The sequence below is a fragment of the Ranitomeya variabilis genome, chromosome 7, assembly GCF_051348905.1.
Source record: "Ranitomeya variabilis isolate aRanVar5 chromosome 7, aRanVar5.hap1, whole genome shotgun sequence".
In the NCBI taxonomy this organism is placed as follows: Eukaryota; Metazoa; Chordata; class Amphibia; order Anura; family Dendrobatidae; genus Ranitomeya; species Ranitomeya variabilis.
Window position 1 is genome coordinate 27,721,678 of NC_135238.1, and position 25,603 is coordinate 27,747,280.

Here is a 25,603-nt window from a genome sequence, read left to right on the forward strand (position 1 = left end):
TAGAAGAGAACAGAAGTGATGAGAGGAGCGGAGAGAGCGGGATATTTATGCTCCTGTGCGCCTCCTCATTAGTCTCTGGGAAACACGCCCCCTGCACTCCACTGGTTCTTTCATGAAAAAAGAGTCCAATAAGGGTTGATATATTTGATCAGTCATTGTTATGATACAGCTCCGCCTCCCGCCCAGTAACCCCGCCCCCTGAAGTCCCCGCCTCTTCCATGATGCGTCTGTCCAGGTCTCACTCATTTGCAGCTGCTGGAGAAGTTGATGTATCTGCGTTGAAATGTCCCCGTGTATAGCGCTGTACAGTGCAGCTCCCGCATTATCATCAGATCACACCCATCCCCCATCCTGAGACTGCGCCCAGCATCAGTTATATTAAAATTTTAGAAGTACGAGAACTGATCATACAGCTCTGCGGGGAGGAGGTGGTGGCTCTGATAAGAGCCTTTGTGATGGTGACAGAACAAGGGCAGCTCCGCTTATTTCTTAGCCGCGGGCTTCCTGGCTTTCGCAGCCTTAGGCCGACGTCACACTGGCGAGTTTTACGGACGTAAGAGCGCAGAAACTACGTCCGTAAAACTCGCATGACATACGGCACAATTATTCTCAATGGGGCTGCTCCTATTAGCCGTATATTACGGTTCAGTATTATACGGCTTTCTACGGCCGTACAAAATCGCAGCATGCTGCGTTTGTCAGCGTATTGCGCAAATAATACGAAAATGAAAGTCTATGGGGGCGAGAAAAATACGGATTCCACACGGACCTGCAGTGTGACTTGCGAGAAATACGCAGCGCTGTTAGTGAAAAGTCGGTAATTCAATTGCCGGCTTTTTCCTTCTCCTTCACAAACCCGACAGGATATGAGACATGATTACATACAGTAAACCATCTCATATCCCCATTTTTTTGTATATTCCACACTACTAATGTTAGTAGTGTGTATGTGCAAAATTTCAGCGCTGTAGCTGCTAAAATAAAGGGTTAAATGGCGGAAAAAATTGGCGTGGGCTCCCGCGCAATTTTCTCCGCCAGAATGGTAAAGCCAGTGACCGAGGGCAGATATTAATAGCCAGGAGAGGGTCCATGGTTATTGCCCCCCCCCCCCCGTGGCTACAAACATCTGCCCCCAGCCACCCCAGAAAAGGCACATCTGGAAGATGCGCCTATTCTGGCACTTGGCCACTCTCTTCCCACTCCCTGTAGTGGTGGGATATGGGGTAATGAAGGGTTAATGTCACCTTGCTATTGTAAGGTGACATTAAGCCAGGTTAATAATGGAGAGGCGTCAATTATGACACCTATCCATTATTAATCCAATTGTATGAAAGGGTTAAAAAACACACACACATGAATAAAAAGTATTTTAATGAAATAAACACAGCGGTTGTTTTAATAATTTATTGCTCTCTCAATCCATCCGGGACACCCTCGCTTGGAAAAATAATAAACGCACAAGATACATACCTTCTGATGTCCTATCACGTCCAACGAGGTAATCCATCTGAAGGGGTTAACTAATATTACAGGCACGAGCTGCGATAAACCACTCGCTCGTGCCTGTAATCCCCGGGTGCTGAAAGGAAAGCAGAGTGATCTATACTTACATTGAGTCGCGGTGATGCGCCCCTGCTGGATGTTCTCATGAACTGCAGCCTGGGAACTTTTTCCCACGCTCCAGGTCATATGAGGACATCCACCAGGGGGCGCATCACCGCGACTGAAGGAAATGTAGGTCAATGACCTACATTTCATTCATTCGCCGGGGAATTACAGGCACGGAGCACAGCTGCATTTGCAGGGCTCCTGCTTGTAAAATATTTTAACCCCTTCAGATCATGGATTACCTCGTGGGACGTGACGGTTCAGCTGAGGGTATATATCTTGTGCGTTTATTATTTTTCCAAGCGAGGGTTATTTGCTGATGGATTGAGAGAGGAATAAAATACTGAAACAACCGCTGTGTTTATTTCATTAAAATACTTTTAAATCATGTGTGTGTGTGTGTGTGTGTGTGTGTGTGTGTGTGTGTGTGTGTGTGTGTGTGTGTTTTAACCCTTTCAGACAATTGGATTAATAATGGATAGGTGTCATAATTGACGCCTCTCCATTATTAATCTGGCTTAATGTCACCTTACAATAGCAAGGTGACATTAACCCTTCATTACCCCATATCCCACCACTACAGGGAGTGGGAAGAGAGTGGCCAAGTGCCAGAATAGGCGCATCTTCCAGATGTGCCTTTTCTGGGGTGGCTGGGGGCAGATGTTTTTAGCCACGGGGGGGCCAATAACCATGGACCCTCTCCTGGCTATTAATATCTGCCCTCAGCCACTGGCTTTACCACTCTGGCGGAGAAAATTGCGCGGGAGCCCACGCCAATTTTTTCCGCCATTTAACCCTTTATTTTAGCAGCTACAGCGCCGAAATTTTGCACATACACACTACTAACATTAGTAGTGTGGAATATGCAAAAAAAAAGGGGATATGAGATGGTTTACTGTATGAAAACCATGTCTCATTACCTGTCGGGTTTGTGCAGGAGAAATGAAAAGCCGGCAATTGAATTACCGGCTGCTCACAGATATCGCGCTGAATGAAATCTAAATACGGAATATATATATACATATGTGTCTCAATGACATATATATATATATATATATATATATATATATATATATATATATATATATATATATATATATATATATATATATATATATATATATATATATATATATATATATATATATATATATATATATATATACTGTATATATGTTTTCCCGAACATTTGAGCACATAAATCCATTAGATGTCGGTTTTGCAAGCTTGCGAGAAAATCTCGGCATACGGATGCCATACGGATGTCACACGGATGTCACACGGATCATTTGATGCGAGGAAATCGCATCCTCGCACTGCACACGGATCACTGTTTTTGAAACATTTGTGCGATTCTCGGCCGTGAAAAACGGACCGTTTTTTAATACGTTAAGTGTGTCCCCGGCCTTAGGGCTCATTTCCACTGGCGAGGAAAACGGACGAGTGCAATCCGATAAAAAATCGGATTGCACTCGGACCAATGTTACTCAATAGGTGTCTTTTCATTTGCGCTATTTTTCTCAGCCGAAATCGGACTGAGAAAAAAAATCGCAGCCTGCTGCGATTTGCTGCGAGTCTCTGACGAGACTCGCCAATGCAAGTCAATGGGTGCGAGAAAAAAATCGCACAGCACTCGCACCATGCGAGTGCTGTCTGATATTTACGCACCGGTGTCCTTTGAAAAGCCGGCAATTCAGCGCGGTGTACAGTTAAATCACACTGACAGGTTAGAATAGACTAGATATATACACATAGAATGTGTATATATACATATATATGTCAGTGAGACACCTATATATGTATATTTATATTTAATGCACTGCAAGAGAGCATAAAAGCCGCTAATTCAATTGCCGGCTTTTTCTTTCTCCTTCCCAAACCCGACAGGATATGAGACATGATTACATACAGTAAACCATCTCATATCCCCCTTTTTTTTTGCATATTCCACACTACTAATGTTAGTAGTGTGTATGTGCAAAATTTGGCCGCTGTAGCTGCTCAAATAAAGGGTTAAATGGCGGAAGAAATTGGCGTGGGCTCCCGCGCAATTTTCTCCGCCAGAGTGGTAAAGCCAGTGACTGAGGGCAGATATTAATAGCCAGGAGAGGGTCCATGGTTATTGCCCCTCCCGTGGCTAAAAACATCTGCCCCCAGCCACCCCAGAAAAGGCACATCTGGAAGATGCGCCAATTCTGGCACTTGGCCACTCTCTTCCCACTCCCTGTAGCGGTGGGATATGGGGTAATGAAGGGTTAATGCCACCTTGCTATTGTAAGGTGACATTAAGCCAGGTTAATAATGGAGAGGCGTCAATTATGTCACCTATCCATTATTAATCCAATTGTTTGAAAGGGTTAAAAAACACACACACACATGATTAAAAAGTATTTTAATGAAATAAACACAGCGGTTGTTTTAATATTTTATTGCTCTCTCAATCCATTTGCTGACCCTCGCTTGGCAAAACAATAAATGCACAAGATACATACCCTCTGTTGAACCGTCACGTCCCACGAAGTAATCCATCTGAAGGGGTTAAAATAATTTACAAGCAGGAGCTCTGCAAAGGCAGCTCTGCTCGTGCTTGTAAGTCCCCGGAGAATGAAGGAAATGTAGGTCATTGACCTACATTTCCTTCAGTCGCGGTGATGCGCCCCCTGGTGGATGTCCTCATATGACCTGGAGCGTGGGAAAAAGTTCCCAGGCTGCAGTTCATGAGAACATCCACCAGAGGGCGCATCACCGCAACTGAATGTAAGTACAGATCCAGCTTTCCTTTCAGCACCCGGGGATTACAGGTACGAGCGAGTGGTTTATCGCAGCTCGTGCCTGTAATATTAGTTAACGCCTTCAGATGGATTACCGCGTGGGACGTGATCGGACATCAGAAGGTATGTATCTTGTGCGTTTATTATTTTGCCAAGCGAGGGTGTTGCTGATGGATTGAGAGAGCAATAAATTATTAAAACAACCTGTTTGTTTCTTTCATTAAAATACTTTTTAATCATGTGTGTGTGTTTTTTAACCCTTTCAAACAATTGGATTAATAATGGATAGGTGTCATAATTGACGCCTCTCCATTATTAATCTGGCTTAATGTCACCTTACAATAGCAAGGTGGCATTAACCCTTCATTACCCCATAGCCCACCGCTACAGGGAGTGGGAAGAGAGTTGCCAAGTGCCAGAATAGGCGCATCTTCCAGATGTGCCTTTTCTGGGGTGGCTGGGGGCAGATGTTTTTAGCCACGGGGGGGCCAATAATCATGGACCCTCTCCTGGCTATTAATATCTGCCCTCAGTCACTGGCTTTACCACTCTGGCGGAGAAAATTGCGCGGGAGCCCACGCCAATTTTTTCCGCCATTTAACCCTTTATTTTAGCAGCTACAGCGCCGAAATTTTGCACATACACACTACTAACATTAGTAGGGTGGAATATGCAAAAAAATGGGGATATGAGATGGTTTACTATATGTAAACCATGTCTCATATCCTGTCGGGTTTGTGAAGGAGAAGGAAAAAGCCGGCAATTGAATTAGAGGCTTTTAAGCTATCTAGCGCTGCATTAAATATAAATATACATATATAGGTGTCTCACTGACATGTATATATGTATATATACACATTCTATGTGCATATATCTACTCTATTCTAACCTGTCAGTGTGATTTTACTGTACATGGCGCTGAATTGCCGGCTTTTCAAAGGACACTGGTGCGTAAAAATCGGACAGCAATACGGATGTCATACTGATGTCATATGGATGATGCGATTAAAAATCGCATTGCACTCGCATGACACTCGCATGACAATCGCATACATTACATCCGTTTTTTCGGTCCAGATTACGGACCGATTTGTCTCTCGCCAGTGGAAATGTACCCTTAGGCCGGCCTCACACTGGCGAGTTTTACGGACGTAAGAGCGCAGAAACTTCGTCCGTAAAACTCGCATAACATACGGCACAATTATTCTCAATGGGGCTACTCCTATCAGCCGTATATTACGGTTCAGTATTATATGGCTTTCTACGGCCGGCCGTACAAAATCGCAGCATGCTGCGTTTGTCAGCGTATTGCGCAAAAAAATCGCCAATGAAAGTCTATGGGGGCGAGAAAAATACGGATTACACACGGTTCAGCAGTGTGACTTGCGAGAAATACGCAGCGGTGTTAGTGAAAAGTCGGTGATTCAATTGCCGGTTTTTCATTTCTCCTTCACAAACCCTACAGGATATGAGACATGGTTTACATACAGTAAACCATCTCATATCCCCTTTTTTTTTTGCAGATTCCACACTACTAATGTTAGTAGTGTGTATGTGCAAAATTTCAGCGCTGTAGCTGCTAAAATAAAGGGTTAAATGGCGGAAAAAATTGGCGTGGGCTCCCGCGCAATTTTCTCCGCCAGAATGGTAAAGCCAGTGACTGAGGGCAGATATTAATAGCCAGGAGAGGGTCCATGGTTATTGCCCCCCCCCCCGTGGCTAAAAACATCTGCCCCCAGCCACCCCAGAAAAGGCACATCTGGAAGATGCGCCTATTCTGGCACTTGGCCACTCTCTTCCCACTCCCTGTAGCGGTGGGATATGGGGTAATGAAGGGTCAATGCCACCTTGCTATTGTAAGGTGACATTAAGCCAGATTAATAATGGAGAGGCGTCAATTATGTCACCTATCCATTATTAATCCAATTGTTTGAAAGGGTTAAAAAACACACACACAAGATTTAAAAGTATTTTAATGAAATAAACACAGCGGTTGTTTTAATAATTTATTGCTCTCTCAATCCATTTCCAGGCCCTCGCTTGGCAAAATAATAAACGCACAAGATACATACCTTCTGATGTCCGATCACGTCCCACGAGGTAATCCATCTGAAGGGGTTAACTAATATTACAGGAATGAGCTGCGATAAACCACTCGCTCGTGCCTGTAATCCCCGGGTGCTGAAAGGAAAGCTGGATCTGTACTTACTAGTGTTGAGCATTCCGATACCGCAAGTATCGGGTATCGGCCAATACTTGCGGGTATCAGAATTCCGATACCGAGATCCGATACTTTTGTGGTATCGGGTATCGGTATCGAAACAACATTAATGTAATAATGTGTAAAAGAAAGAATTAAAATAAAAAATATTGCTATACTCACCTCTCCGACGCAGCCTGGACCTCACGGAGGGAACTGGCAGCGTTCTTTGCTTAAAATTCGCGCGTTTACTTCCTTCCGTGAAGTCCCGGCTTGTGATTGGTCACGTGCCGCCCATGTGGCCGTGACGCGACCAATCACAGCAAGCGGTGACGTAATTTCAGGTCCTTCAGTGATTTTAAAATTACGTTCTGGCTTGTGATTGGTCGCGTCGCGGTCACATGGGCGACGCGACCAATCACAAGCCGTGACGTCATAGGAGGCAGGACACGCGCTCATTTTAAAATGCGCGCGTGTCCTGCCTCCCATGACGTCACGGCTTGTGATTGGTCGCGTCGCCCATGTGACCGCGACGCGACCAATCACAAGCCAGAACGTAATTTTAAAATCACTGAAGGACCTGAAATTACGTCACGGCTTGCTGTGATTGGTCGCGTCGCGGCCACATGGGCGGCACGCGACCAATCACAAGCCGGGACTTCACGGAAGGAAGTAAACGCGCAAATTTTAAGCAAAGAACGCTGCCGGTTCCCTCCGTGAGGTCCAGGCTGCGTCGGAGAGGTGAGTATAGCAATATTTATTATTTTAATTCTTTCTTTTACACATTTATATGGATCCCAGGGCCTGAAGGAGAGTTTCCTCTCCTTCAGACCCTGGGAACCATCAGGGATACCGTCCGATACTTGAGTCCCATTGACTTGTATTGGTATCGGGTATCGGATTGGATCCGATACTTTGCCGGTATCGGCCGATACTTTCCGATACCGATACTTTCAAGTATCGGACGGTATCGCTCAAAACTAGTACTTACATTGAGTCGCGGTGATACGCCCCTGCTGGATGTTCTCATGAACTGCAGCCTGGGAACTTTTTCCCACGCTCCAGGTCATATGAGGACATCCACCAGGGGGCGCATCACCGCAACTGTAGGAAATGTAGGTCAATGACCTACATTTCCTTCATTCGCCGGGGAATTACAAGCACGAGCACACCGCTGCATTAGCAGGGCTCCTGCCTGTAAAATATTTTAACCCCTTCAGATGGATTACTTCGTGGGACGTGACGGTTCAGCAGAAGGTATGTATCTTGTGCGTTTATTATTTTGCCAAGCGAGGGCCTGGAAATGGATTGAGAGAGCAATAAATTATTAAAACAACCGCTGTGTTTATTTCATTAAAATACTTTTAAATCATGTGTGTGTGTTTTTTAACCCTTTCAAACAATTGGATTAATAATGGATAGGTGACATAATTGACGCCTCTCCATTATTAATCTGGCTTAATGTCACCTTACAATAGCAAGGTGGCATTAACCCTTCATTACCCCATATCCCACCGCTACAGGGAGTGGGAAGAGAGTGGCCAAGTGCCAGAATAGGCACATCTTCCAGATGTGCCTTTTCTGGGGTGGCTGGGGGCAGATGTTTTTAGCCACGGGGGGCCAATAACCATGGACCCTCTCCTGGCTATTAATATCTGCCCTCAGTCACTGGCTTTACCATTCTGGCGGAGAAAATTGCGCGGGAGCCCACGCCAATTTTTTCCGCCATTTAACCCTTTATTTTAGCAGCTACAGCGCTAAAATTTTGCACATACACACTACTAACATTAGTAGTGTGGAATCTGCAAAAAAAAAGGGGATATGAGATGGTTTGCCAATAATTCCACGACCTTTGAAGCACTATCTAGTGAGGATTTTTTATCCACGGAACCGAGCGACTCCGAAGGCGCCACAGGAGGGGTCGGAGGAGGAGATGGCATTCAAAAAAAGCGAACAAGGAATTACAAGGCGTGGTCTCCGCGCTACAAACGGGAGACACGGCAGAACAGGAGACGGTAACATCTGGGATAATGCCTTTGCACCCTCCAGCTACCTGTAAGTTACAAATATTGAATTTGTCCAACTATGTCCTCTCTGATCGTGAGGTTTTGGTGTTGGAAAAGGGATAATCCTTCTGCCCAACTAGAGGACTGGATAAATTTACATTCATCAAGGATGTTTATCTGTTTTGCAGGCAGTTGACTTTCAAAATACTTTTTAATCGACCATCTACTATTGATGATCTTCCTCCTTCTGATAGAGCGACACTGAGAGATCTATTGGATTTACTTGAAGAAGGTGAGGATGGCCAACTAAGACGTAAATTTACAGGGAGACTACCCTCCCAAGCTACTCCCCCATTTAAGCTCTGCCCAGCAGTACAGTGCTTTTTTGACGCTGTATGTAGAGAGATTCATCAGTTAAAACTTGATCCCAATAGGGGTAGAAACCTTAGCAAGGAGGAACATTCCATCATAACCAGACTTGGGTCCAATAGGGAGTTTGTCATCCGGGAGGCGGATAAAGGGGGAAATCTGGTCATCTGGCCGGTTGACCTGTATGTACAGGAAGCTATTCACCAATTACACAACACAGACTGTTACCAGATTCTCCCTTCCGATCCTACAGGTACTTTCCAAACAAAATTGAATCAGCTTTTGGATACTGCATTCTCATATAACATTATCACTAAGCGTGAGAGAGAATTCTTGAAAAATTGCCACCCGAGGACTCCGACATTCTACATGCTCCCAAAGGTGCACAAGTCATTACAGGTTCCTCCAGGTAGGCCTATTGTGTCGGGGATAGGGGGGTTACTGGAGCGACCATGCATATATGTTGATTTTTTTCTCCAGCCGCTTGTGCTAACTCTACAATCTTATGTGAGGGACTCTACCTTTCTCATTTCCCAGCTTCAGGATTTTGAGGTTCCCCCCGGAACTTGGCTTGTTACTCTCGATGTAGAGTCTCTCTACACCTGCATAAGCCATGAATTGGGCATACGAGCTGTATCATTCTTTTTGGACCAAAACACTACTGGTGATAGAGGGCACGACTCATTCCTGTTGGACCTTTTACTGTTTATATTGGACAAGAACTTTTTCACCTTTGACCGTGTCTTTTACAGGCAAGTGAGGGGCACCGCTATGGGGGCCAGATGTGCCCCCGCATACGCAAACCTTTTCTTAGGGTGGTGGGAGGTCACCAGGGTGTACTGTCTAGAGGGGTATTTGAAACATGTTATCAAATGGCAACGTTATATCGATGATGTTGTATTTCTCTGGACAGGCACCCTGGAAGACTGTCAAGGCTTTGTCGGGATTCTTAATGATAATCCATGGAACATCAGATTGACTTCACAATATTCACAGACGGAGATTGAGTTTCTGGACTTGAAACTATGTATAAGTGGAAACAGGATCGTGACATCGCTTTATAGGAAACCAACGGCTTCAAATAGCCTTCTACACTTCACTAGCTTCCATCCCTACCATCTAAAGAGGGGAATTCCAAAAGGCCAATTCTATAGGGTGAGAAGAAACTGCAGCCAACAGGAGGACTTTCTGGCACATTCTCGGGAACTTACCTCGCGACTTCGAGAGAGGGGCTACCCACATAAGGTAATATCACGTGCCTTTGGGGCAGCTAGAGACAGCAGTAGGGAGGGCCTTTTACAGCCCAGGGCTAGAATCCCCGAAAAGCCACTTGGCATCATTACAGCTTATAACAATCAGTGGCATGATGTGAGACAGATTTTGTCAAAATATTGGGGTATCCTGCGAAGTGAATCAAGGCTTCATCCCCATATTGCCACTCAGCCAAGTTTGGTAGCGAGAAGGGCGAGGAATTTAAAAGATCGTCTGAGTCATAGCCATCTCCAGTGCCCCACCAGGAGATTAAATAGGGGAGTCACACTGAATGGTACGTTCCCATGTGGGAACTGCAACATTTGTCCGTTTACCCTTGGTGATGTATCTGTTTTGTCTTCTCTATCCCTACAGATTTCCACCAAGGCCTATTTTAATTGTAAATCCCGTAATCTGATATATGCTTTGATTTACCCCTGCCTCAAAATCTATGTTGGTCAAACTACGCAAGAACTAAGGAAACGCACTCAACAGCATTTTTCGAATATCATTACGGCTGTAAAAGACAGAGCAAAGGGCAAGACTATTTCATCCGTAGCTTCACACTATCTGGCGGTACACAACTCCCAGTGGAAAGGCACCAGGATAATGGGACTGGAGGGAGTTCAATCCAGCATTAGAGGTGGGGACATCACCTCGGAGCTTTTAAGACGGGAGTCCAGATGGATTTTTGAACTGAACTGTTTAACTCCTCTTGGCCTAAACGAAGATCTCTTATTTACTGGGTTCTATAAATAACGTGTCCACTTGGTTTTCATTGCTTGTTCTAGAACCATCTTTCTATATGAAATGTACTTGGGGCCGTGATCTATATATATATATATATATATATATATATATATATATATATATATATATATATATATATATATATATATGTATTTTTTTTTTCTGTATAGACAACATATCCCTTCCTTTATGGGTAGACAAATTGGGCATGTTTATAGTAACAGTATACACATGAACATTGGTTTGGTGATTGTTTGCCTTATTTACAGGCAGATTCTGTACTGTCTGGTCCATCTAGCCCACTGATGGCTTATGTGTAATGGGAGTGTCAATTTATACCGGAGTGACATCAGCTTTCAGTAAACTGAGTGCACTTTATGTGCCATAAAACGTAATTTTGTTGTTAATCTTTCTCTATAGTGATTGACTTTTCACAAATAGTTGTCTCTCCAAGCTTTTTTGTCGGGGCTATTTTTTGCCCTGCCTGCTAGAGCCAGATTGGGCCCCCACTTTCTTTAACTATAGTATATGCATTCATATTATATTGAAAGCCCAAATGTATTATGATCTTTGCCTCTTATTACACGCCAACAAGTCAGTGGTTCTGTCTATCTAATTCAACTAGCTTGCGGTATGTTGATTAATACAATTATGTGACGTGCACTATCTGGCTGCCTACCGCTTTAAGCGCTGATTCGATACCACCTATATATTGTATTTTGCCTTACTGGGTATATTTATAATTAGGCTTGTAGATACTACATCATCTGTGCGCTTGCAGCGCTACTTCACGTTACTTTTATTATGCACCTTTATTTTTTGATAGACTTTTTACAAGTGGTTGTCTTTCCAAGCTTTTTGTCGGGGCTATTTCTTGCCCAGCCCGCTAGAGCCAGATTGGGCCCCTCTCTCTTTTTTAACTATAGTACATGCATTCATATTATATTGAAAGCTCAAGTGTATTATGTTCTTTGCCTCTTATTACATGCTGACAAGGCAGCAGTTCTGTCTTTCTAATTCAACTAGCTTGTGGTATCTTGACTAATACAATCAGGTGACGTGTACTATCTGGCTGCCTACCGCGTTGCAGCGCTACTCCACGTTACTTTCTTTATGCACCTTAATTTTTGATAGACGACTTTACTATCAAGCCCTTGGTTATGTACTGTGCTTGCGTCTTCTTAATGGCACTCTGTAAACTTGGCACCTCTGTGCGATTCTTTTACAGTTCAGGTTATGCCTGAGTATGCGTTTGAAGCCCGGGTAGGGATTTTTGCTGCCGTTATTGCGCACGCGTTTATTTCATAACATTTGATATTCCGGGCTACGCTACGCTATTGTGCAATATCCTGCGTCATTTGGTCTAATCAATCATGTGGTTTGGACTATTACTATTGCGCCTGCGCTTATATGGTACTATGTATAGTGTTATATGTTATATCATCTGTGCGATGGTAGCGCTCTGTGTTTTGGGCTAATATCAGCACATGCCTATGCTGAAAATGAAAAGCCGGCAATTGAATTACCGGCTGTTCACAGATATCGCGCTGAATGAAATCTAAATACAGAATATATATATATATATATATATATATATATATATATATATATATATATATATATATATATATATATATATATATATATATATATATATATATATATGTGTCTCAATGATATATATATATATATATATATATATATATATATATATATATATATATATATATATATATATATATATATATATATATATACACTGTATATATGTTTTCCAGAACATTTGAGCACATAAAGCCATTAGATGTCGGTTTGGCAAGCCTGCGTGAAAATCTCGCAGTACGGATGCCATACGGATTACATACGGAGGATGCCATGCGCAAAATACGCTGACACACCCTGACTACGGATCACTATTTTGGGAACATTTCTCCGTATTACGGCCGTAGTACGGCCGTAAAATACGGACCGTATTGTCTTACGCCAAGTGTGACGCCGGCCTTATACAAATAAACAATAAATATCACTCCCCGGTTATTCCTTAGATGTTTATCCCATTATAATACTGAACATTATACCAACAATGATGAAATAGAAAATGACTGCAGAGTGAAGTGTATGTATCCTGGCGTCTTCTGCTCCCCGCAGAGTGAACACCGCACAGGGCTCGTGTCTCTGGACTGAATACCGGAGCTGCCCTCTGGTCACGCCCGCAGGTCACGAGCTGAAAGGCATTTTGGACTCCAACTGAAGCCAAAACAGCAGTAAGAAGAAGCGCGGAACGAATGTTAGGGGTTTAAGTTCCCAGGGACACGTAAACTAAATGGACGCGGAAGTGACGTCACGCGTCGTGTCACCATGGTTCCCTTCGTGGCCAACCCGGAAGTGCAGCGCTGGCAGTGTGTACGGAAACCGAAAGATTGAGCAAAGTGTCAGTCTGGATTAGGGGCATTTTGCTTTGCTCGTAAGTATCCACGGGTGGCGCTGTGGGGCTATTTGTTCTATGTAAAGATACGCTTTTATGTGTTGTCACTTATTGGAGAACCACAAGTTCCAGAAATAACAGAGTAGACTGAAGCGATGCTAAAGATCATGGTGTGTAATATATTGTATTGTGGGTGCTGCAGTTCGGCTGCTGACATTGAGTGTCCAGAATACGTTGTCCCCCGTATACAGGGTCTGACCGGTGCAGCTGCGCACAGTGCCCAAGGGGATATCGTGCACGGGTCCTATTCTGATTCTCAAGTTATTCCCTATATGACCAGAATATGTATGATCGGTGGGGGTCCGAGCCGCTGGGACCCCCAGCTATCCTGAGATCGCTGCTCTGGAGCCCCCAGAATGAGTTCTCCAGCCTTTCCTATGTGCACATAGTCCCTTTGAATGAATTGCTGTCTGTCAGTAGAGTAACACTAGAGCGACACTTTACTCCTCCATATTATCAGTTTTTGTGTCAGTAATGAGAGCTGATCCCATCGGTGCAGAAGAGGGAAGCATTTTAATAGAAGCCATTGCACTTTATCAAAGGGGTATTGTCAGATAGATCTTGCAAAAACGAGCACTTTTGCAATTTACTGTTTATTTTATGTTGCAGCTGTTCTTGAGATATTAGTTTTCATTTGTGTACAGCTCGTTGCCTAGGAGACCAACCACCACTGCTGTCAAGCTTGTAAACACTGTGCTGAAGCTGGGCAAGACTTGGAGGTAACAGTATTTTGTAGGGATTAGTGAGGAGCGAACGCGCGCTGGTAACGCGTTATCCAAACATTCTTGGGTGTTTTCTGAGTATCTTGGGCATGCTCAAATAATGTGCTTGGTTCTCTGCACCTCCATGTTTTGTGGCTGTTAGACAGCGGTGGTCGGTTTCCAAGGCAACAGGATGTATAAAAAAGCGTTAGTATCTCAAGAACGGCTGAGAATATTAGTAAGCAGTAAATAGAAAAAGTGCTTGTATTTCTAAGTACTATCCAACAAGACCCTTTCATGAGAAGCGTAATAACCGCTTAACTGCTATTTCAGACTTGCCTGTTGATAAATGTAATGCTATCAATGGAATGGCTTCCAACATTCCCAATAACCTCCTCCCCTCCTTGATCACTGCTGTGTGCACTAGTATTAACTTTATAGTTAATTTGTCAACTTGCTGAATATTTTGTTAGATAAGGCAGGCTTTAACACCCTTGACTCCAGCGATGTTCTTTCTTAGTCAACTGACTGCTGAAGGCAATCACAGTCCTCATCAGATAAGTGGCTGAGGATTGGGACGTCATCATTTCCTGTTCTGGAGTTGACCACCTGTACCTCCTGCTTTGGAGCAAAAGGGGGTCAGAGAAGGCGCTTAGGGTATGTTTCCACGGTCAGGAAACGCTGCTTGTTTGACGCTGCGCAGAGCTGCAGCGTCAAACAAGCAGCGTCCAGATGTTCCAGCATAGTGGAGGGGATTTTATGAAATCCCGTCTCCACTATGCGTGGAAACCCGCACGCGGCGGCCCTGCGACTCCGGACATGCTGCGCGTCTTTTCAGATCGCAGCATGTCCGTACACCTTGCAGGGACGCAGCGTCCCCGCAAGGCATATCACAGGGCCCTATGGGAGAGAGTGATCATCCCGGATGTGAAGAGTTAACACATCCGGCATGATCGCGTCCCAGAAAGGGGGCGGGGCTTAGCGCCGAGCAGCTTCGCCGCTCATCCTGACAGTGGAAACATACCCTTATACCTCCTTTTTGTTTTCTTTTAGAACACTCCTTGCAATTTTTGCAAAGCTCCCAACGCATTTTACTGTATAAATGACATTCCTAATTTTCTCAGCTTGCCTTTCCAGCAGGATGGATTTCTCGAGGTTCCTCGCCGATGACTTTGAGGTGAAGGATTGGGTGAATGCCGCTTTTAAGTCAGTACAGAAGGATGCTCCAGGGAAGGTGGATGCACACGCTGCAACCCTGGTTATGAAACTGCAGCTCTTCATCCAGGAGGTCAACAACTCAGTTGAAGGTAGGTAAGACAGCAGCTTGTCAGGCTGAATGTTCCTAAACACATTAGATTGAAGTCAGCCAAGCCCGCTGATGTCAGAGGGACAGGTCAGTTATCTAAGGCTCATTTTTCCGTCCGTGGGCCACATTGAACAACTTCCAAGGATCGCAGAATCATTCCATATTTACACATTTCCTTCTTGGAAGTTTAATTTCAATATTGAGGAGTATATATAGAGATATACACTCACTGGCCACTTTATTAGGTACACCTGTCCAACTTCTTGTTAACACTTAATTTCTAATCAGCCAATCACATGGCGGCAACTCAGTGCATTTAGGCATGTAGACATGGTCAAGACAATCTCCTGCAGTTCAAACCGAGCATCAGTATGGGGAAGAAAGGTGATTTGAGTGCCTTTGAAGGTGGCATGGTTGTTGGTGCCAGAAGGGCTGGTCTGAGTATTTCAGAAACTGCTGATCTACTGGGATTTTCACGCACAACCATCTCTAGGGTTTACAGAGAATGGTCCGAAAAAGAAAAAAAATCCAGTGAGCGGCAGTTCTGTGGGCGGAAATGCCTTGTTGATGCCAGAGGTCAGAGGAGAATGGGCAGACTGGTTCGAGCTGATAGAAAGGCAACAGTGACTCAAATCGCCACCCGTTACAACCAAGGTAGGCCTAAGAGCATCTCTGAACGCACAGTGCGTCGAACTTTGAGGCAGATGGGCTACAGCAGCAGAAGACCACACCGGGTACCACTCCTTTCAGCTAAGAACAGGAAACTGAGGCTACAATTTGTACAAGCTCATCGAAATTGGACAGTAGAAGATTGGAAAAACGTTGCTTGGTCTGATGAGTCTCGATTTCTGCTGCGACATTCAGATGGTAGGGTCAGAATTTGGCATAAACAACATGAAAGCATGGATCCATCCTGCCTTGTATGGAGCATCTTTGGGATGTGCAGCCGACAAATCTGCGGCAACTGTGTGATGCCATCATGTCAATATGGACCAAAATCTCTGAGGAATGCTTCCAGCACCTTGTTGAATCTATGCCACGAAGAATTGAGGCAGTTCTGAAGGCAAAAGGGGGTCCAACCCGTTACTAGCATGGTGTACCTAATAAAGTGGCCGGTGAGTGTATATTTTTTTATTATTTCAAGTTTCCGTAATTGTCTATCATTTTTAAAACATTTGACTTGAAAACCTGATTTAAACATTAGGTCAATTTCTGATGACACGTTACTTTAAAGTTGAGACTACAATCCTCTTTTTTCTCCCTGGAGGCCAGGCTGTTGCCAGCTATATCTGTCAGCAGTGCATTTCCCTCTCCACATACAGAGCGCATACATGCTTGGCAAAACTGACTGTGCTAGTTTTTGGAGATGTATCTGGAAAGATTGATTATTGCAGACAGCAATTTTCTGTGCCACCTTAGCAGTGTACAACCTGTTATGATGTTACAACTTGCAGTACCCTTTGCGCTACTGTCCTGATCTATCTGATCATTTTTGTCTTAGTTTAATTGCTCGATGGTGGTAGGTAGATGAGACCCCTTTAACCTGCTTTTCTTTGTAAAATCAATAAAAGTATGTAGCATGATAGTTATGTCTGTAAAAAAACACATCTTATTACATGTGGCTGGAATTGTGAGAACTCTATTCCTTTATATAACTTATGAAGTGTCTTCAGATGTGATGTAGATTTCGGTTTGGGATCCGTGTGTAAATCTATGTCAAATCTGCGTTGTTGTGAGCACAGCCTGCAAGGAGGAGGAGGAGAGAAGCTATGACATATTTCTCTAAGGTTTTTTTCACATCTTTTCCGTGGTGCCAGATTCATGACACAGTGGACGTCAGTGACTTGTAACGACTGCCGTAATGATCGTCCAAGATGTCTTCATTTTCCAGGAACTGTAATGGAAAAAAAGCAGCCATGTACGGTGTAATCATATAAAGCATGACTTCAACAAGCTCTCTGGCACATCCATATGTACACTCCATGGTATCACTCCCAGTAACACTCATGTTCTCCCCAGAGAGCAGCCACCAGGCCCTGCAGAACATGCCACGAGTCTTACGGGACGTGGAGGCTCTCCGACAGGAAGCAGCTTTCTTAAAGGAGCAGATGATTCTTGTAAAGGAAGATATTAAGAAGTTTGAGCAGGACACAGCACAGTCTATGCAGGTGAGAAATCTCCTTTTATACAGAGTCTTTTGGAAACTATTTAGCCCCCTTCTCCTGACTGCTGTTTCTACCTGTAGGTCCTAGTGGAGATGGACAAAGTCAAGTCACGAATGCAGTTAGCTGCAGAATCCCTTCAAGAAGCCGACAAGTGGAGTACACTCAGTGCTGACATCGAGGAGACCTTTAAAACACAGGTAGTTTTATAAAGAAATGTTATTTGGCCCCCTAACTCCACCTATCTAGGCTGTGTATGGTATTATGTCTCGCCTTTTTAGTGAAGATCCACCTTTTTTATAACTTTATAGAATACACTAGATACAGGGTAATGACAATTCATTAAAGTGTTTATCCAACCATTAAAAACAATAAAATAAATAAGGACACAAGATGCATTAGTGAGCAGGACAACAGTGTGAAAAATTAATTTCATTTTTTTTTCATTGGTAGACACAGAGCTGTGGGTACAGGTGCTGCCACTAGGAGGCTCCACACTCTGTAGATACAAAAAGTGTTGGCTCCTGTTCCTGCTGGGCAGATGCCAGGCGGCTCAGCTTTAGCCTAGTCTTTAGGAGGCAGACACCACTTGGATCAGGTCTGCTGCACTGGTCTTCTGTAGTTATAGGGGTCCCACTTGTAACTCTTTCTCCTCTCTCCCTAAATGGCAAAGCCTATTTCTATACCTCTAAGCTCCTTCTGAAGACTTCCTTGCTGCATTTGCTATGCTGCCAGTTAGCCTAAATTATTGGGGTCCTGGGTTTACTCACATCTAGGCCACAACTTCTGTTCTACCTCTTGGATAACTTCCTTGTCCGCCTGCCTGCCCACCACAGATCAAGGGGATCAGTAAGCATACTTTTTCACCTCCTTGAGATCTATCATGCAATTTCATTTCAAAGGGGCCTATATTTCTGAGTTTTCTTTTCTAGCCTTTAAGCTGTATCTGCATTCCTGTTCTGGTGCTCTTCCTCTCCACAATCTGCAAGCAGCTTCTAGACACCATCTGTCTTCTGCCACCAGTATGGAAAGCAGGACACAGACTTGTGGTTTCACAACTCCTGGACCTTATGGGCCCATTTTCATTTTTTTTCCAGGTGCCATGTCCTCCCAGGAAAACCCCCACCATCACCCATTCCCAAGGCACCCCCAAGCACTTTGGTCACCTATTTTGATTGTGCTGCGGCCAGCTTGGCTCCCACTTCAGGAACCGAGTTCCCCCCCAAAATGGGTCCAGTTTTTGAACCAAGTGTTATGTAACCCATCCACTCTCCCTATCTATGGTCTATTTTCTCCAGTGCTTGCCAGCTCAGCTTGCCTGTCAATGCTTTCTGTCCCATATTGGTCCTGTGACATTCACTGATGTAGAGCTTACAAACTCTCCCCCCCCCCCCCCAAATCTACACAGACGCTGTCACCAGACACCATCCCAGAGTTCCTCATAGGCCTCTTCAGAACACTTCTGGGACAGAGCCTTAGTAAATGAGACCCCTTCTCCCTCTGCAACATCCAAATTACCTGGCGACACCTCTGACACAGACTCTGAGTTCGAGCAGGATTTCAAGCTGGCTTCAGCCTGGCATGAAATTATTCAGGCAGTGACGGACACCCTTGAGATTAAGGACGAGTTCTCCACCACATCCCAGGAAGTTACTTATTTTTGTCGCCACCACTGGCAACAAATCACCTCTCTCATTCATAAAACCTTTGATCTTTTTTTCAAAAAATGAAAACTCCAGGATTGTCGCATGCCTTCCATTTGGTGGTTTGAGGCCCTCTTTCCCTTTACAAAGATTTTTTTTACTAAATGCTCCGTATCTCCCTTCATAGACTTCCCTTTAGCTTGTATCTTTAGAGCCACTACGTTGATTTTTCCTGATGCAATATCTCTCAGTAAATCGCTGAATATGAAGGTTGACTCCATCTCTAAAGCCTCTTTTCAGCAGCATGCTCTGCTTTACATCCTGATTTTACGGAGTACTGAGTCAGCACGGATTATACGGCCTGGGCTGAGCAGATTCACTAGAGTTTCTGGTGCCCTTCAGAAGGATCTTCTTGACCACTCTTTCTGTACTGCATACTTCAGAGTTTTTGCAAGGCTTACTTTGTCAGTACAACTTTGCTCAGATCCTGGTTCACGGACTTGGAGTCCTAATATGCCCATTCTGTGATCCCTTTAAGCAGGAGACAGACTCTTTTGGTTTTCCTACCACCAATGGACAAGCTCTCTTTGTGTTGAGTCGGAGTATATCGTATGCGAATGAAGTCCTCATGCTCCATCTGTTTTTGCATTAGGGTTCAGTTCAGGATCATCTGTTTTTTCGAGGTGGTTCCGTTCCCCAATTTCACATAAGCCTACGACAACAGTCCATTTTGTCTCTTTGGAACAAGTCAGTGGACTCCATGGATCATCATGTTGCGTCCACTGAGACCTTCTTTGGTGGTTGACATCTCTGGGTCTGCTTCCTGCAGATTCTTCCTCTTTAGATAGCAGGTGGTGGTGACCAATGTCGTTCTCTCGCATTCAGGACTGATGGTCAACCATCACTTCACTCACTGTCTCTGGTCACTGGAGGAATCCCGCATCCAGATCAACCTTCTGGAACTGAGAGACCTTCTTCTTGCTCTATCCCAATGGCCTTCCCTTTTAGGGAAATGCCCACTTTGAGTGCAGACAGACAACTCAACTGCAGTGGCTTACCTGAAACCAGCAAGGGGCAATGGGTCATGATGGAAACTGCCTTGATTCTTAAGGCTACGCTCACATTTGCGTTGTTGGGCGCAGCGTCGGCGACGCGACGCAGCCAACAACGCATGTACACAACACAGCGTTTTGCGACGCATGCGTCCCCTGCGCCCTACAAGTAGCGTCCCCTGCGCCCTGTCTTGTGCGTCTATATGACTCATGCGTCGTAAAACGCAGTACAATGCATACCGGCGCATGTCCATGCGCCCCCCATGTTAAAGATAGGGGCGCATGACGCATGCGTCGACGACGCTGCGCCCAACAACGCAAATGTGAACGTAGCCTTAACTGACCGTTATAATTCAGCTATTCTCAGTCTACGTTACCGTCGTAGAAAAGTGGGCTGCAGACTTTCTCAGCCAAGAAACATCCAAGATATTGGGCTTTCCTCCTAGAGGTCTTTAGTCTGCTCTACTGTCACCTGGGCACCCTTGTCATGGACCTATTTGCCTTCAATCGGAATTAGAAGGTCCCACTTATCTTGCCAGGTACCAAGACCTAAAGGCCTTAGCCATTGACGCTATGGTCATTCCTTGGGCAGAGTTCTTTTCCCCTCTGTTCCCTCCTTTCTTACATTCTCAAGAAAGTCAAGACTGACAGTGTTTGTGATGATGATAGCTCTGAACAGACTTTGCTGGGCATGGTACTCTGACCTTATTCAAGTTGGTTGCCTACCCAACATGGTATTTTCCGCCTTATCACAAGCTCCTTACTCAAAGCCATGTGTTTCACCCCACTTTACCTAAGCTGCAATTAACAGCATAACCAATGAAGCTGAGGTTCTGAGATCCAAGGGTCTGTCCCGCACTGTTGTACAGACCATGCTGTGTGCTCGTGAGATCCTACTTTCACTGGTGTTAACAGATGGACCTTCATCACATGGTTTTCTCTGTTCCTAAGTTTCTTCAGTCTGCTCTGGATGAAGGCCAGGTTCTTGTCTTTTCCATACTTTTTCATTGCACCCTGGCGTTTCACAAACCGTTTAAGACTTTCCTTCGGGAGTGAATCATGGTGCCCCTCCTTACAGACACCCAGCGGAACTTTGGAACCTCAATCTCATTGTTCCTCCTCTCCTGGAATCTTCCTTTGAGCCTCTTTGCACTTTCTCTCCATTGTTACTTTAATGAATGATAGCATTTATGGACATAACCTCCTTTTGCAGGGTATTTGAGCTCGATGCCCTTTCCTTCAAGGCTCTCTTTCTTCTTCTCCATCAGGACGTCCCGTGCTAGCCTTTCTTCTAAAAGTGGTCTTTGCTTTCCATATCAATGAGAATATCATCCACCCCTATTTTTGCCCATCTCCCATTCATCTTCTGAAGTTCTTTCTCTCTGCTGTCTGGATCTGGTTAAAGCCAGAAGCCCCTACATGTCAGTCATGGAAGCCTTCTGGCGTTCTGATTATCTACTTGTGATCCCTGATGGCTACAGAATAGCCTGTCCGCCTCCAAAATGACGCTTTCCAAATGGATTAGCTATTGTGTACTTTTACCTTTCAGGTTACAGCTCATTCCACATAGGCAGTCCGGTATCAGGACTGTTTTTCTCAGGTCTGCAAGGCTGTTGTTTTTTTTTTCCTTTCTTGGGACTACTCAGTAACATCTCATGGTCCTATGTTCCCCAATAATTTTGGCTCTAAAATTGAATTGTTGTACTTACTGTAAAATTCCTTTCTCATTGAATATATTGGGGGGACACTGCCTCCACCCTATTCCTGTACTCTTGGCCAGGGGTCAGGTATGTTGTCTGTGTTTTTCTTCCCTGGGTTCAGGTTATCTTGTTTTAGAATTTGTTTCCGATTTTTGGCTTTCTCTCCTGAGCTTAATGAGGACTTTCCAAGGGGCAGATATGGCCCATCAAGCAAAGACCAGTCTTTTTTTTGTATCTATTGTCAGCCTCCTAGTGGCATTGCCTTTACTCACGGTCCTATGCCCTTGCCCCACCCCCAATATGCTCAGTGAGAAAGGGATATTTCTCTGACGCCCATGACGGCACCACGGAGAGAGGGGATCCGCCCACCAAGGACAGGAAACCTACAGATAAAAAGGCGGTACCTCTCTCCTGCATCAGTTGGTTTCCTGTCCTTGATGGGAGATCTACAGATTCACCTCCGTGGTGTCGTCAAGAGAGATTCTTCGTGGTCAATGCCGGGGCCAATCAGCTCGATTCAGGCAGCGGGGGCCCCCCTGCCTCGGCTGGTGTGGTGACCCGAAGCGCCACCGCTGGGGCTGGCAGGCCTTTAGGGTGCGCGGAGAGAGGTGGCTGGACCATGGCCACCTCTCTAGGTAAGACTCACCGGCAGCAGCATGATCCAAGGGGAGCCCCTCTGTGGATAAGGAGCCTACATCCTGCTCCTCCGGCGTAAGACTGCGGGCTGTAGCTCCCGGGGGTTCCGGGAAGCCAGCAACAAGGTACGGTGATGCGCGGCGCCATCTTGGATTCCGCTGCGCACGCGCGAGATTCCCCGGGATTATGACAGAAGGGGTCTCTGCGCACGCGCGGCTGGCTGCGGCACCGCTCGCGCCGGGATACCCGTCGGCGCGTGGGCAGAAGGGCCGCGCGGGCGCGCGGAATACAGCGCTGTGCTGCCGCGCTAGCGGTGGCGCTACACGCGGCGATCGGCGCAGGCGCGAGATTCTGCGCGATCTCGCCGGAACTGCGCATGCGCGGGAAAAAGAAAAAAAAAAAAAAATTGGCGCCTTCCACTACTACTTAATGAGCACACACATGGGGGCAAGCGCTTCCTATGGAATCCGACCAGCGTTCACCAGCAATGAGCGACGTCGAGCAGGCATCTCCCCTGTCCAGGGCATCTCCACCGGCGCCGCCACAGCAGCAGCAGCAGCAGAGGCAGCGTCCCCAGAAAGGGCACCAGGATACCGGTAAAGAACGTTCTGGATCACTGCGCGGCAAGGACTCCAGCACAGCGTCCGGCTCTAAGGATAGACCGACATTGGATCACTCCCAACCGGTATTTATGGGTCCATAAGGTGGTAAGTGATCTACGTGAATGTTAGTGATAGTGAGGGCCTATTTTTTGTGCTTCCTTACTATAGGGGAAGAAATGCACAGGCAAGTCTAAGCATAAGATTTGTGCTCTGTGTAGAGAAGATCTTCCATCTTCGTGGGAAAAGAGGCTTTGCAGTGTTTGTATCCAACAGACAGTGTCAGAGGGCCTCCCTGGGTTCGCAGCGGACCTTAAAAACCTGATCAAAGTTCAGGTAGAAGAGACCTTCAAGTCCCTTAAAGGAGGGAAAAAGCGGAAGAAGACCAAGCACAGATCCCCGTCTCCTGAGTCCGGTGATTCAGGGGAAGATATGGATTCAGACTCCTCCACCTCTTCTTCCTCCTCGGCATCATCATCATCATCCTCGACCTCCTCTGGGAGGCGTAGTTGCTTTCCCTTAGAGGAAACAGACAGTCTGGTTAAGGCTGTCAGAAGCACTATGGGGTTGGCAGACTCTCACCCCAAAAAATCTGTCCAGGACATAATGTTTGGGGGGCTCGACCAAAAAAAGAGAAGGGCCTTCCCCCTCAATGAAAAAATCCAGGCTTTAATTAAGAAAGAATGGAAAAAACCCGTAAGAAAGACACTACTCACACCAAAAAGGAAATACCCATTCGATGATCAATCTTGCTCCTTTTGGGATAAAGCACCTAAGCTAGATGTGGCCATCGCTAAGGCATCCAAGAAATATGCCCTCCCATTCGAAGACATGGGGGTCTTGAAAGACCCTATGGACAAAAAGGCAGATGCCTTCCTCCGAGGCTCATGGGAGGCAGCTGGTGGAGGCCTTAAACCAGCAGTCGCGGCAGCATGTACATCCCGCTCCCTGATGATATGGTTAGACCAGTTAGAAAGCCAACTCAAAAACAAATCATCTCGTGACTCTATTCTAAATACCTTACCAGTTATGCATGGAGCAGGTGCCTTCTTAGCGGATGCTTCAGCCGACTCAATCAAATTGTCAGCAAGAGCGGCGGTTTTTTCTAATGCCGCTAGACGAGCCCTTTGGCTTAAATGTTGGCCGGGAGATCTCCAAACAAAGTCTAGATTATGCACCATCCCCTGTGAAGGGGAATTCCTATTCGGGCCCACTCTAGATGATATCTTGGAGAAAGCTGGGGATAAAAAGAAATCCTTCCCCGCCCTGAGTTTCCCTTCATACAGGAGGCCCTTTCGGAGCAAGAGGTTCTTCCGAAGGAAACCGGGGAAAAATCAAGATAAATGGGAAGATAAGCGGAACAAAACCAAGGGGTTCATATTCAATAGGAACCCCAACGATAACAAAAAGCCTGCCCAATGAAGGCTTGCCCCAGGTGGGGGGAAGGTTGTCCCTCTTCCTCTCGGCCTGGGAGAAAATTACCAGCAGTCCTTGGGTGTTGAGTATAATAAAGTCAGGACTGAAGCTGAGATTCCAAAAAACCCCTCGCCCCTTCTTTATGACAACATCGCTAAGGTCTTCGGAGGAAGAACAGCTAGCGTTGGAAAGAGAAGTCATGGGACTAGTAAACAAAGGGGTTCTTACGGAAGTTCCCCTTCAAGAAAGAGGACAAGGATATTACTCTCCTCTGTTCTTGAGAAAGAAACCGGACGGTTCTTTCAGGACAATTATAAATCTGAGAAATCTGAACAAATTTCTGGAGATTCAGTCCTTCAAAATGGAAACAATAAAAAACTCAATAAAAATGTTGTTCCCATCGTGTTTCATGGTAGTCCTGGATCTAAAGGACGCCTATTATCACGTCCCCATCCACAAAGATCACCAAAAATACCTCAGGATAGGTATCTACATTGGGGGGGTGTTATGCCACTTTCAGTAGCCCTTCCATTCGGGCTGGCTATAGCGCCACGAATCTTCACAAAATTAGTGGCGGAGGTAGTGGCTCACCTGAGGGAGCAAGATACCCTGATAGTGCCATACCTCGACGATTTTTTGATAATCGGTTCCTCTCCGCAACATTGCGAGGAACAGCTAAAGACAATCAGACATTCACTAGAAAATCTGTGCTGGTTAGTGATCTTAAAAAAATCCAGGTTATCACCATGTCAAATCCAGGAGTACCTGGGTCTTACGCTGGACTCTTTAAAACAAGAATGCCGTCTCCCAGAGGGGAAAATTCGGAACATCATAAATCTAGTATCCAAAAGGCGAGACACCCCCTACATAACTCTCCGTCAAGCTATGTCCCTCCTGGGGTCCATGACAGCCTGCATCCCGGCAGTCCAATGGGCTCAGCTACACTCA

General features: G+C 45.4%; 1 protein-coding gene across 2 annotated transcripts in view; it reads left to right on the forward strand.

Annotated features, from left to right (window-relative positions):
* The first annotated feature begins 13,284 nt into the window (after positions 1-13,284).
* The window catches only part of COG7 (component of oligomeric golgi complex 7), a 56,089-nt gene continuing 43,770 nt past the window's right edge, over positions 13,285-25,603 (forward strand). Inside the window, exons 1-4 of one of the 2 annotated variants that reach the window (XM_077274723.1) lie at positions 13,285-13,419; positions 15,266-15,448; positions 17,467-17,615; positions 17,693-17,809. In XM_077274723.1, coding sequence (XP_077130838.1) covers positions 15,283-15,448; positions 17,467-17,615; positions 17,693-17,809 — 432 coding nt within the window. In that variant the 5' untranslated portion in view covers positions 13,285-13,419; positions 15,266-15,282. The remainder of the gene's footprint in view (positions 13,420-15,265; positions 15,449-17,466; positions 17,616-17,692; positions 17,810-25,603) is intronic. The other variant, XM_077274724.1, reaches the window with a different exon arrangement.